The 14,990-nt window shown below is 36.7% G+C and overlaps 1 protein-coding gene across 1 annotated transcript; it reads right to left on the bottom strand.

Moving 5' to 3' along the window:
* Positions 1-2,067: 2,067 nt before the first annotated feature.
* On the bottom strand, positions 2,068-13,104 carry LOC104607474 (uncharacterized). The gene is made up of 7 exons (XM_010273109.3): positions 12,690-13,104; positions 11,064-11,215; positions 5,927-6,036; positions 5,701-5,786; positions 3,406-3,510; positions 3,022-3,218; positions 2,068-2,308 (listed from the first exon to the last, which is right to left on the bottom strand). Exons 1-6 carry the CDS (start codon positions 12,797-12,799, stop codon positions 3,083-3,085), a joined length of 699 nt encoding a protein of 232 aa, XP_010271411.1. The 5' UTR covers positions 12,800-13,104; the 3' UTR covers positions 2,068-2,308; positions 3,022-3,082.
* Positions 13,105-14,990: the final 1,886 nt, after the last annotated feature.

The raw sequence follows: 14,990 nt of genomic DNA on the forward strand, positions 1-14,990 counted from the left end.
GTTTCTCTTTAACGTGTTAGGAGAGTTCAATGCAACGAGGGCCAATCAAGTTCTTAGTTTCTATTGGATATATCAAATGATTTTTATCCAAGTAAGTTATTTTATTCTTTTAAACTATTGAATGACCACAAATGTAATATCCAATTATATAAATGATTCTTCATATGTTTACTTTCTTCTAAATTGGCCATTTGAATTATTTGAGAACTTTGCATCTTAAAACATGGAATGATGGAAATGTAAAATGCTTATCATTGTTAGTTGATTTGTTATTATTTTATTTAATGCTTAACTGCAAAAACTTATTGCTTATAAACTTTAGTTTTATTGGATATTTTACCTTCTATCATTCTAATATGGTATATTATATGTTATTTTTATCAATTTATATACTTTAATTAATTTTATTCTCAAGCTATGAGTCTTATGCCTTACCTTTTTGGGCCATTATAGCATTATGCCTTAACTATGCCTTTGGCCTTTTAAAACCTTGTGCATATATTGTCATCGGCATCAGATCACCAAGGACAAATCTCAATCTATGCTTGAAGAGTTGAAATTCATGTGTTGAGACATGATGAGGGCAGATTTGGCCCTCCAGTGAAATTGCGACACGTGGCACCTCGTGACAACTTAGCAAGCACCCAGGCAATAACTTACCAAGTTGGTGTCCCCCCCGGGCACCGGTCTGGCTGGCCTGGCGTGACCTGCACGCGGCCCACGGGCGGCCTGCACGCGACCTGCGCGGCCTGGCGCGACCTGGCCGGATCAGCCTGCCACAGGCGCCGACCTGGCAACCTGGCCCGGAGATTTTAAAGAATGGAAAGAAAGTTGGGTTGGGCCCAACCCGAGTCCAACCCAGCCCAAAGTTGACTTCGGGTTGGGTTGAATTGGGTTAGGGTCGAAGGAATTTACTTAGGATTAAAGTTAGGGTTGGGTCGATCAGGTTAAAAGTCGGGTTGAGTTAAGGTTAAGGTTGGGGTTTAGAACTTAGGATTGGACTAGAATTGGCCTCAACCTGACCTAACCTGGCCCAACTTGCAGCCCTAATTTTAACTGGATATCCTTAAAGAATTGAATCGAATTTGAATACATAACATAAATGTATTTGGATTTTGGAAATCATGTAATTTCTTATCAAATCGACTCAGATCATACGGAATTTTTATCAATTAGCATCCCTATTACCAGGAATGCGTGTCAAGAAAACAAGACTTGTATAACTAATTTAATAGATATGGTGTAAACATAATATCTTTTTTTTTTTTGGCTTCTAAGGTATAAACGTAAACCATTACTATTATACCATGGTCAAAACAAAATATTATACCAAAGCATTAGTACAGTCAAGCTTTAGCAAAGGTTCTAAATTCTAGCTACTGAGTTTGAGGCCAGTACATCCTTATACGACCTAACTCTGAGTCCGAGCAACCAGTATACCTCATCCTCTTGAGCTGTTCGATTAACCACGATTTTCAAAACTGGATCGGACCAGACGGTCGCACCAGAAAAACCAGGAACCGGTCACTTGATCGGTTCCGTTTTCTCCCAAACCCGCATTTCCCCCCAAAATCATTCATTTTGGTCAGCAAACCGCTGAACCGGCCGGTTAACCGTTCGAATGGTTTTGAGTTTGAGGCTAGTACATCCTTATACAACCTAACTCTGAGTCCGAGCAACCAGTATACCTCATCCTCTTGAGCTGTTTGATTAACCATGGTTTTCAAAATTGGACCAGACCAGACGGTCAGACCAGAAAAACCAGGAACCGGCCACCTGACCAGTTCCATTTTCCCCCAAACCCGTTTTTTCCCCCAAAACCATTCATTTTGGTCAGCAAACCGCTGAACCAGCCGGTTAACTGTTCAAACGGTTTTGACCATTTTCCAATTTTTTTTAATTTTTTGTCAGAACAGGCCGGCCATTCGGGTCAAACAGTTAGACCGTTTGAACCGGTAACCAGACCCTTGACCGGTTCGTTTTTAAAAACCATGCGATTAACCCGTCTATTAACGTGTTTAAACACAATATGATCAACATATAAACAAGAGTCCATACGATCCAAAATACCTAGAAAACCAAGGAACATATCTTTTTTCGTGAGTATCCGATTCCATACCTTAATTCCTTAATAGTTACGAGTGTCCGATTCTCATTTTTTTCGTTTTCTTTTTGGGGGGGGTGGGGGGGGAATTGAGAGTCCCACTCCAGCACTCTTCGAACCTTCACTCTTAGCACAAAAAAACAGCAAAACAAATTTCTAAGAGTTCTGTTTCTCTGGCTCCTTCGACAATGTTACCTAGTCCACCTGCAGCCAAAGAAAATAGTCCATATCAGTTCTGACTACAAAACCATATGATCCTATTTTACTTGTTACAAACTTACAGTACCTCCTAGCTCCCAGGGTTCAAAGTATCTGATACATATCATACCATAACGGATATGCTATATACTAGGATATAGGGGCTGGGGGCTTCTATAATTCAAACATAAGAACTCCCAAGACATTTATTTTTGAAATACTGAACTGAAAAATTATTAAAAAAATGTGAGTTTTGCTGTTTAAAAACTCATGATATCAATACCTTGAACCATAACTACCTCCTTAGTAATTTATTTACATGAAATCTTTTGAAGGCAACTCCCAAAGGTTATCCTGCACATGACTCACTTGGCTCCCCATTAACCATTTTATTATCATAGATTAGCAGATTTAACTACACTATAATAATAATGATATGTGCTAAAGAACCAATTCAGTTGTTTTTTCAAAAATTATTTCATTTCTAGTTAACCATATGTAATAGCATAATATAGCAACTACGATACCAAAAAAAAGCATGATACCCAAAAAACTAATAAACAATCAACCCGCATGATAAAAATGGTAACCAATCAGATGGTATCCATCAAAATTCATGGGGGCATCTAATTGGTCAAAGATATTGGCACTAGGAATTCTACAGAGAAATTTTACAGTGGTGAACATACAGCAAGCCCAAAAAGAGCAATATAAGCTACCAGGTTGCAAGTAGGCTCCTTTAACAAATTCAGGACCCTCCAGCAGATTGATTCAAGACTCTTAAATAATTCTCTGACTTTTTGTCTTCTTTGGTTGATCTTCAGCGTTCAAAGATAATCCTGCATTATCAAGTATCCCAGTACAATGCTCCTGCATTTTGCTTCTATCATCCTTTTGTTTCTGCTTCTTGATACTCCTGCAGACATTTTGTTTGTTAGTATAACAGTAAAAAATTCATGAATGCAGCATGGTGAATTTATATTTTGCTACATTCAACAAGGAGTTCTCCAATGTCTAGGGCCTTCAGTTCAACATACACAGTAAAAATATAAAATATAAAATCAAAAACAGAATACATTGAAATAGGCGTAAGAGTGTCAAACCTTTCTACTATTGAACCTTCTTCCACGTGTTTATGCAACCATTTGGTGCTTCCAGTGTTTTCTGGAATAAGGGATCCAGATATATGGAGTATTTCTTCATCAAAGCTACCACGATGGAAAAAGAGTCATGCCAAATTACTACTAAAAATGAAATTTCAAAGCTTCATTGAATTCAGGAAACTAAGCTAGATCAGAATGATTAAAAAGCAGATAGCAAAAAAGGTACCAAAAATATTGCAGCTACAATCATTAAAAAAAACTGTACAAATAATAATGGAATTTTAACATCAAATATTTTTATAAATACTTTATCATCAAAGTCACCAATGTTTTATCAGAAAACAGTAAACTGAATTCTTGATATGTTGACCAGTTTACTAAAGCAATTTATTTTTGAAAAGTACAGTAAAGCCACGAAAAAAAAAAGGTCATAAATTGAAACATTTGTGAAGGTTTGATGGAAATTACAGTTAAATATTTTGAAAATCACATTAAAAGACTTCTACATCTAATTATTGCCTATTTTTTTTATCAATAACAGTAATTTTATTAAAAATTTTTTTTGCCCATTTCAGTTCTAGCTTATCTTTGACTGCTCCAAGCATGCACATTAAAAAAACCTAATGCCACTGAATGCAAGGAATAGCATTCTACTAATTCTAGTAAATATCAAGATACAAACTAAATGTAGGAAAATAACTGAAAGACCAAACATAATAAAGAACTTGAGAATGATGATATTGATATCAGAGGTAATACCAAATATCAAGAATAGGTAGGAAAAAAAAGAATAGTATCATGCAAATTTTAAATAAAGAGATTTAAACTATAATCATTGGCCTCCATTATTGATAAAGAATCTTAAAAAATATATCAATAGGGATTTTTGACAGTGATGACACCAGAAAAAGAAGCACAGAGTGGAGACTAAGTACAAGGAAAGAAAAACCCACGTTTCAAATAAAAGTTATGTACTTTAGTTCTCCCTACAATGTCTCACATATTATAACCATATGTATAACCTCTATTTGACTGATTGACTCTTAAAACCAGAAAGAAGTTGGAACTGACTAAATAAGTTAAATTCTAGAGCATGTGGATCTCTAGTCAATTCATAAGAACTCAGATTGAACAAACAGGTAAGAATTTGTCTCATCCAAAAAATTCCCCAAATCCACACTTTGCATACCACTTCTCATGCATGGGTAAAATGAAGGATCAATCATCACATAGAGTTAGAAATCTGAAAAAAAAAATGTTCAATATTCACTAACCTATAGGATACTACCAATCACTTCTTTCTAAGCAAATATACACTATTGATATAAAAGACTGAGATCTAAATTAATTTTCCCAGCTGCTTGAACGAATTGTACTACCTAAAAGCACTGATCAAAACATGCAAAACCCCTAAATCACTAAGAGGTCATCAGAGCATCTTAAGAAATCTGACCTTTTTAAGGTATATAACTAAATCATGTAGGCTACCAAAGCAACTAAAAAATTTTCTAAGTTCATCCTTATGATACCTGTTACAGATGATGCAATCACATTGCATGAAGAACTTTGTGTATGAACTTTATCAAGCTGGAAATAGTGTTTGAGACTTGGTTTAAGCCGGAATGAACTTCATCAAGCTGGAAATAAATCACAAGGACCTCAACTTGCTTGTTCAAGACTTGGTTTAAGAACACCCAGCAAAAAAGAGACCAGATAGAACTAAAGAGTGTTTCAAAGGTTAAGATAACAAGGGGGAGAGATAATTGGTAAGTCAATAACAATGGTTTGGAACAAAACATAAAAAAGTAAAGTAGAACAATAATTTTGAGATTAGTAATAAAGAAACTCAAAAGCCCATGGTAAGAAGTTGGGTTATAATGAATTGGTGAAGCCTAGCACAAAAACACTCAAAAGACAATACAGATCTAGGAAGAATAATCCAATTGGCTTCCCTTTATCTCAAATCTGTAGGCCCCACATCACTAGGACCCATAAAATGCTGCTAGTAGGTGGTCCAACCATACGTAATATCATAAGAACCTTACAAATAAGGCTAGAATCTCTCATTTAGAACTAACGAATAACAAATGCATGATATGAAGAAATTATTGCATCAGAATGTCTTTTACTCTTTTCTTTTTCTTTTTCTTTTTTCCTGCATTAATTATGTCAGTGTCGTATGTTGGAGCATTGACAACCTTAACCCAATGCTTTTAATCAACTTAGTCCAAATTTATCTGGGTGCATGGATATTTTTTTAAAAAACCTAAATAGCATACAAAAAGAATAGATCACCTCTTCACTGAGAAGGTTATCATGCTTCCAACCTTGATGACATGTCGCCTGTGAGATGTACTAGCAAAAACTTCCTCTCCATGTTTCTAAAACAAAAAATAAATCATAAAAAGCAAAACCAGTGATAAGTTTGTCTCTTCCCATAACAACAATAATAGTACAGTAATCAGTTACCACAGTACAGAGAATTGACAAAAAATGGTCCATTGAACACAGAAATCCTTACGATTCTATAATGAAACTCTTCACGAATATCCTCCTCTGCAATGCAAGCAGATGAGAAACCAAGAACAATGACATGAAGAGCTTCTTTTCCAAGCTTCACCACCTTCCCTTCTAGAGTATCATAACAACGGATCATCATGCAAGTTAAAAGAAGGAACAACTAACTAGACATGTTAAAAATTGCAAATTTAAAGATGCATGCAGAAAGATATCAACAAAATTAGAAATTTCAGATTAACAAAACTTGCATTTGGGTTCATATTTATGCATGAGTAAATTAAAAAAAATAAAGAAAAGAAAGAAAAGAAAGAAAGAAAGAAAGAGCTCGAAAGGCATAAAAGATGTCATCAACAAAGCATGCAAAGCCTAAATAAAATGAAAGAACCCCAAAACCAAGTTTGAAAGATAAAGATCTTAAAATTTACATGTATACATAACTGTATTAGATACTATGTATATTATGTTGTTCTAGGGTCTTCAGTTAATCACTTACTAATAGCCTTCGCATAAGTAGCTGAACAGAAGAAACAATAATTAACTAGGGGTGGATTTGAGCCGAGCCAAGCCGAATACTTTGCTATTTGAGCTCGGCTTGTAGGAATAGTATCAAGCTCGAGCTCGAGCTCGAGCTCAGCTCGGCTTGAGCTCGATTATAAGCTAAGTTTTTTTTTTGAAAAATAAAAAATATATGTATAAAATTATTTTTTTACTTTTTAGACAAAAAATTAAGAATTATAAAAATTATTTAATATTATATATACAAAAAATAAAAATATATAATAAAAATGATTATAAAAAAATAATTATAAAAATTATTTACTATTATACATATATATATGTATGTATTTATGTATGCATATATATAATAAAAATGATTTATTTAATACTAGTCTCGCGAGCCTCACAAGCCGAGCTTCATTGGGCTCGAGCTCGGCTCGATTAGCAAACAAGCCTATATATTGGGCTCGAATTTGGCCCGAAGCTCAGTTTAAATCGAGCCGAGCCGAGCCGAGCTCGAATAGCTCGACTGTGGCCACCCCTAGAATTAACAACCACAAGATGTGAAAATGTTCTCTAGCAAAATGATCAAATGGTGCTATATTGATGGATGACTTACTGAGGTATCCAGGGCCCTCCAGTATAAATGCTTTAGTGCAGCTTGAAAGCCATCCACTTCATACTTTGTGGCCTGCTGGTGATGAGGAATAAATCAGAGTTGAGATTGTCTTGGTCTTTCAAGAATTAGACTAGCAAGCTCTTTAGGTTAGAGAGAATAACCAATGAAGGGGATGATTTTATCACTATTGATTGGGCCACCTTCTTTGTTGGAGGCCCATGGAGATCCCTCGCTTAATTAGAGCTAGAGACCAAGATAAACTAACAAATTATCCTAATCTCCAGCATGGGGCAGGGGGTTGGGGAGGGAGGGATAGAGAGAGAGGTATTGTCTTTGCATTATAGGTCAGTCACTGATGCAAAATCTGTTGTTAAAATGGAAATTTTACAAAAATTATTTATATCCATTTTTGTATTCGTGGACAATGGAAGTGTTCTTTAACATCAACCATCCATAGCTATCAAGACTTAGAGGAATAGAATTCATTCAGCATTAACCAGACACAGTAATTGATCCCAGATAGTCCATTTCAAATACTGACCAAAGCCAGACCATTCACAATCTCCCTAAAGAGAGAAGTCTCTCAATCAAAACCACACCACTTGAAAATTTATGAATACCAGGTTCAATCCAGCCATCCCTCTCTTACCGCCCAGAGCATTCCCCTAAATTAGAATTTGAAATTTCCTCCTCAATCCCCAATTTATGGAATTATCTACTTTTCTTACTAAGGGAACTTTTGGTCTTATGGTCCTGGAAAATATGCCTGGAACCCCACGTATATATTCAATAGCTTGTGCCATCCACAGGGCTCCCCCTGCATGACACATTCATATGGATTCCATACAACAATAGCAGTACTCAAGGCGTGGCTGTACGGATTAACATGTCACTTGGAGAGAGAGAAAGAGAGAGAGTGAGTGAGTGAGTATGTGTGTGTGGACACCACAGGTTGTTGAATGTGGATAACCAAAGTTTTCTCATACTCAATGTCTCAGCCATCTTTTATAACACTCCATCTGAACTATCCTAACAAACTTCATCCACAGGGCCCCCCCTGCATGACACATCAGTTCATATGGATTCTATGCAACAGTAGCAGTACTCAAGGCATGGCTGTATGAATTAACATGTCACTTGGAGAGAACTTGTGGAGACCACAGGTTGTTGAATGTGGACAACCAAAGTTTTCTCATACTCAGCGTCACAGCCATCCTTTATAACACTCCATTCTGAACTATCCTAACAAACTTCATTGGAAAATTTTACCTTTGAATCCCTTCTTTTTCTTTAGTTTCCCAAACCCAAGAGATCTCCACAGTTTGGTGGAATTCCAACCAGGATCCTTCCTGATCCAATCACATATCCTTATTCACACTAGATACATAATTAAACCTCCCTAGACCCACTGACACCCTTAGAAGCTTACGTCCAAATATAAACTTCAGAAGATTCTTTTAGGCTTTCCAAACATGGATCATAATTGTCCTACATCATCTATCCCTCTAAATGCTTGTTGTACTTTAGCTTGTTACCTTTTCCTGTTGTAGCTATCTCTTGTTCTCCAGATCTATTTGCCTCTTTCAGCTCGTTTGATAAACCAATGTGGGCCAAATTGCCACTGCCAAGGGTTCGAAGGTAAGAAAATCGAAGCTGTTGGATAAGTCTTATATTTAAAATTGTAGAATAAACTACAAGCTATTGGTTTTCGCAGAGGTTTGCGGGAAGCTGAACTTCTTTGTGTCACTGAGTTGCTTTCTTATCTTGGTAATGTTTGTTTGGACCCTTCTTCTAATAAGAGAGTGTGGGCCCTTGCTTCCCAAGGCTCTTTTTTCTTGTGCTTCCTTTCCAAATCCATGTGTTCTAGTGATGTTCCTAGGTCTTTTCCTGTGCGAGAAGTTTGGACCAAACCTATTCCCCCTAAAATAGTTGTCCTTTGTTGGGAGGTGTACCATGCTAAGATTAATACTTTGGAAAACTTGCAAAAGAAAAGGCTTTTCTTGTGTCTATCCCCAAACTGGTGCATATTGTGATTTGTTTGGTGGTAAGTAGATTAGTGTTTTAAAAGCGCAAGGCGTAGGGGTCAATTTGCGCCTGAGGCGCAAGGCAAGGCACGCGCCTTTTTGAAGCAAGGCACAAAATTATTAAAAAAATGCTAAAAATAAAAAAAAATGTCAGAAAATTCAAAAAAATGCCAAAAAATTCAAAAAATATTAAACATAATATTAATAAAAAATATAAACTTAAATTTTAAAATAATGTTTTTAAAAACCTATTATCTAAAATTAAAATACATAAACATAAGATGTAAAGCATATTCAAATGAGAATTTAAAAATAAAATCAAACATATAAAACGTTTTCAAGCATTTAAAACCTCTAATCTCTTTTTTCACTCAATTGCATTACTTCACGTAGCTAATGTAATGTAAAACATATTACATTCTTAATTCTACGAGCCGCCTTCCGGAGCTCCGAGAACCCCCAATTTGGTAATGTTGTTCATTCATTCATCCTAATAAAATGTCTTCTCAAAAAGCAATTAAAACCATAAAATCATTATTTGTGTGAAAACTAAGAATTTAAGACCTAATGTGGACTTGTTTGGGCTTGCCTCGAGGGGCGTGGCACTAGGGTCCAGGGGGTGGATCCCCCGGCCGAACCGCTAGGTTCAAAAAAAGCGAAAAAGCGTCAAATTTTCAAAAGGCGCACGCCTGGGCTGAGGCGCAAGGCGCATTAGGCACACTAGGCGTGCGCCTTTTGAAAGGGCTGCGCCTAGGACCTAGGCGAGGCGCATACCCTGAAATGCGCCTCGCCTGTGCGCCTAGGCGTGCCTTTTAAATCACTGAAGTAGATAATGCCATAAAAAGTAAAATTGTTGTTCAGCTCGTCTACCTTTGTTTGGCCAACAAAAAAAGGGAAATGCATGTGGAGGTGCATTAGAGCAGCTACTTTGTAGACTATTTGGGAAGAAAGGAATTCTAGAATCTTTCATGACAAGGAGAAGAACTCTTCCAGCAGTGAAGGAGTGTATTTTGAATAGAGCTATACACTGGTTGAGAACCCTAGAACCCTTCACTCTCTTTTCCTTTGATGATTTCTGGAGAAACTAATCTGTAATTGCTAGCACGAGTGCACGACTTCTCCGGAAGGTTTGGGTACCTCCTCCGGAAGGTTTTATTAAACTGAACTTTGACAGGAGTAACCGAGGCAATCCAGGTTTGTCAGGGATTGGGGGGGTCTTGAGATCTGAGGAAAGCAATATCTTATCTCCGTTTTCAGGCCTGGTGGGAGTGGGTGATTCTACAAGGAGTTCGGTTTGCCAAATAACTTGGGATAGAAAAGTTACTGATTAAAAGGGACTCTAAGGTAATTATGGGTTGGTTGCAGAACCCCGATTCAGCTACTTGGAGCCATAGGATGTAATGAAAAGATTTAAATGGTTAACTGGACACATGACAATTAGAGTCCAATGGGTGGGTAGTTCGGAAAATGTCTTTTCTGACTCTCTTGCCAAACAAGGGGTATTTAGGGAAGAGCTATTCTGGGCAAGTTTGTAACTTTTTCTGGTTTATTCTGCTTTCACTGTAATGTCTAGGAGAGACTGCACCTCGTGCCTCTCCAATGGATGCTTGTAACAGCTTATATTTCTCTGATTAATGAAACTACAATTCAATTATAAAAAAAAAAAAAAAAAGCTGCAAGTACTTTTAACACCGAAATTAAAAAAAAAAAAAATTAAGAATATGTTACCAGTTTCCCTTTAAGTTAAAGAAAGAAACTCAATTAATTGACTAAAAACTACCAAATCTTCCAAAACTTCTAAGCTAATTACTTCATGGATGATAACCTCCTGTTAAAATAGAGATATGTCATTGCATTAACTATATAAGAAATCAGGGACCATCTAGGATCAGCATAGAGCATTCAGCTTATTGGACCAACTCAAACCAATATTAAGTTTTGAATATAAAAACATTGGAGTCACATACATAGGATCCAAAAGATTGTATTGGAACTACCTAAAAGCATGTCTGGCTTTGGGGAAAAGAGCAACATCTTAGCTTTTAGTTTTACTCCAAAATATGAGTTAATTCCAGGAAGAACTTTGGCATTTTTATCCCGAAATGTCACATCATAGGCTAGAACAACACCATCAAAGACCTCGATGTACCTGCAAAACAGAGCCACTGAATCCAAGTCAGTAAACTCACCTAAAAAAAATTACTAATATCAATCTTTGCAAAGTGCAAACATAAAATGGAAAATCATCAAATGTGACCTAACAACTGATTTGGAGATGTCACTTCTTAACAAATTGAACAACTAAAGCAAAACTCAGATTAAAAACCTGCATGGTTTCAAGGCCTTCTAAATTCTGGTAGCAGACTGGACAGAATTTGATGGGTCAACAACCAGAATTTCAGAAAAAATTCAAGATTCATGTTGGAACAAGAAAAAATACTTTTTTATTTATCTTCTCCTGATCTTTTCCCTATTTTTCATTTTCTGTTTCCCTTTATGGATTGATTCCTTCTCATTTTCTCTCTATTTCCTAGTTATATTCCCAATTTTTGTCTCTACTTCCTCTATTTACCTTGACCATCCTTTAAGCATGTTCATTTTTTCTCCATTGTGTTTAGTGGTTTGTAGCAACAAAAGGCATTGAATCAACAATTTTCCATTTTATTTTTCAATAAGAATAAGTCCCAAACAAGGCAGGAAGGCATTAAGGAATCAATATCCCATTCAGCTGCAAGTGTTTAACCTTCAAAACTTCAAAGCCAGTTTTTGATGCAGACCCTGTGTTCTGCATATGAAACCTCAAATTTAATGCAGTGTTTTCGGCTCTTCAGAGCTAAGTCATCATTCAATTAAATCTTTGCCAAAGTAAATATTAATTCATATCAGGTGCATCGTACAAGTTGTTCTACATTTATGAATTTAGTAAATATCATGGGTGCATGTTGTTGGATGGAAAAAGGTTTGCCACGATAATGTCAAAACGTGTTTATGCACAAGATCCATGATTCAACCAGTTTTAAATAAAAAAAAAATGTAATAGAACTTCAGGCGCTTCTATCTGGATATTGTGAACTAGAGGTCCACAAATCAAGCACGGTTTTATCATAAGTTACAAGTCGAGCACATGATAAGAAATCGCAAATACGGTAAACTGAGAAATAACATTTACTTTGACAGTTTGACTCCTCAGTGTGTTTCCATATGTATCCAGCAAAATTTGAAAAAGAACCCACTGAGGCACTACTTTTATTCGGAAACCATTAAATGGGATAAAATATGAATCCATCCGTCGTATAGCATTCAACAGAACTAACTGTATCTAGAGTGTCCTAATGAATCCCTTATAACTTAAATGTTTAATAAGACGAGAATTCTAGGACAAGTCCACAGTTTAAACATCGATTCAGAGTTGCAGTCAGGGTCCGTTCCCCACGTTGTCCTGTTAGTGACCCAAACCTAGGCTTTCCCGAGCACAGCAAACCAAACAACCAGGATTCAGGAAGTTAAAGGAATCATCAAAACCGAACAATTAAAAGCTATTAAGGTAAACGTAACTAGCGCAAAAGGTCGTCGATCAAACTCATTTTTCGTGAGCAGAGAGAGAGAGAGAGAGAGCACCGTACTTAAAGAGCAAAGTACTGAGTTGTCGAAGAATCGCTTGAGAAACCTTGCCCGCCTTTGATGGATGTATATAAACGGCCAAATTTGCATCGGCAACATTCAGTCCCTCCATTAGAGTTTCTAGTAAGGTCAAAACCTCCAAGGAAGATTTGGGTTCCCCTCGTCGACAAAAGAAAAAAGAAAAAAAAAAAACATGCTAAACCCTCCTAAAATGTACACTTTGCAAGGTGCCAACTGGCTAATTGGTTTACCGGAGACTTCGGATCGAGCCCCGCCTGCACCAGAGTTGGCCGGGGGACGGGGGTTATCACTTATCAGTTATGTGTTTGGCCGTTTGGATTCGGCTTGGATCGGCATTTGCTCCTCACAGACCACACACCTCACACGACCTCACATTTCCATTCCACAGAACATCTCCCACGAATATTTAAGTACAGAATATATTCCCGATGCACAGCTGCGATGGCGTGTAAGGAGAGCTGTACGAGGAGAAGATCCGGACTCTGGACTAATGTTTCCCTCAGTTACGTTGAATCCACTCAATGCCCAGGCAGGCTCTCACCACCACCACGAGTTTCGGTTGGCTCCACATAGCACATTGTAGCCGTGTATTAGGAATATCACAACGCAATGCACCAGAAACATTTTTGCTTACGGCTACAATGTCATGTAGGAATTAATGTGGGTCTAAATGAACACGGCAGTGTTCTGTTCCGGTGTGTTGTAGAGGGTGTTTGGTTTCCTTTTAAGTTTATTCAGTAAATATTTTACTTGTGTGGCCGCAAAATTGAGAAATACATATAATGAAGGTGTTTATGATACATAAGCGCCATTAAGCACTATATCAGTAAAATGTCTATCCGGTTCAGGAAATTTCAAAATGAAGCTTCTTAAAATGGGAAAGGTGTACATAGAAATCAAAATTTGTAAAATTCAATACACACAAATGTTGAGACATTTGTTGACGGCACCGTCAATATACATAAATGAAACTAATGGGCCTAAATGGGCTAATAATAATTGCAGGAGCCAAAAGCTAAACATGGAGTTTCAATGTCATTAATTTGCATCTGCATCCTTTCATCCCTCAAACATAAACACGGCCCCACCGAATTGAATCTGAATTTCAATTTCTCACCTTTTAGCTCACATTCATGTATATGAATTATTGGGTCCAACAGTGTTCATAGGCACTTCAGACAAGCTATAAAATGTAAATGGGCCATTAACTATTTTTGTTTCCAAGTTGATGTTGTTTGATCATCAAACGGAGCAAAAGAATTTTCTGTCATTTCTGTTTTCCTGCACTAGCAGATGCCACCTATGGAATTTCACCAGAGATGTTCTATAGAACATTGTTTTTTATTTAATTATTAGTTAAAATATTTGCAGGGTTGAGTTTCTCAGAGTGGGTTGTGGAATACACTACCATGACCATAATGCCATATTAGATTTGGAACGATATCACCTACTCAGCCATGTCCTTGTATCTTAAATTTATCTTGTTTGGAATAGAATGGCTATCAACCCAATGTGCCCGGACCCAAATGAATTGGATCCTTCAGTTACGGATTAGTGGAGACAAGATTTGGGCTATATATGCATTACGGAAGGGGCGAAATGAAAAGATCTTCAATATTAAGGATAACCCTCCCCAAAAAAGTGCTTGAAAGCTGTAGGTGGAATTCTTGCGAGCAAATCAGTATTGTGAGAATTCAAAAAAGAAAATCAATTTTGTGAGAATGAAAATCGAAACATCAACCAACCTATTCGGCATCGTTTTGTGGGAATGTTTCTCGCATTTGTGACATCAGGAACAACCTATTTGGAAGTGGGATTGTTGTGTTGTGACCATGCAGTTCCCACTTCCCACATCGTCAATCTTGAAGTTGTAAACAAACACATGTGGGAGTATTTCACGTGAAAGCAGGGGCAACTTTATAATTTCATTAAAACAAAAAATTGATGCAACTCCTTTTGTTTTCTTCCTTCTTCCTAACACTGCATATACAGAGAACAACAACCACAGTGAACTCTTCTCTCACACTCTTTTTGTTTTTTCTACCTACATTAGCAAAGTAGCAATCATTTATGTTTGTGATTTGATCAATATATGATAGCCCATCGTTTTGGGGTGTCATTATTTGAACAATCCGTCCTTTTTTATTTGATTCTATATGACACTAGCCCATCGTTTTAACCGTCCAAAATAGTGTTTGTATGCAAAAATGTTAAACAAGTTCGGAATTCTTTATTAATGAGGTATATGATTTTTAAACAAATTTGTGATCCAGCATTTATTA

Source organism: Nelumbo nucifera, chromosome 5, assembly GCF_055504915.1.
Source record: "Nelumbo nucifera cultivar China Antique chromosome 5, China Antique-T2T, whole genome shotgun sequence".
NCBI classification, from domain to species: Eukaryota; Viridiplantae; Streptophyta; class Magnoliopsida; order Proteales; family Nelumbonaceae; genus Nelumbo; species Nelumbo nucifera.

What these genes read in the sequence shown, in the direction of transcription:
- LOC104607474 (XM_010273109.3), bottom strand. Translation starts at nt 12,799, where the DNA reads ATGGAGGGACTGAATGTTGCCGATGCAAATTTGGCCGTTTATATACAT. An exon ending in AAAGCCAGACATGCTTTTAG is followed by an intron (nt 6,037 to 11,063) that starts GTAGTTCCAATA and finishes ATGATACTCTAG; the next exon opens with AAGGGAAGGTGGTGAAGCTT. An exon ending in GAAGGTTCAATAGTAGAAAG is followed by an intron (nt 3,219 to 3,405) that starts GTTTGACACTCT and finishes AAATGTCTGCAG; the next exon opens with GAGTATCAAGAAGCAGAAAC.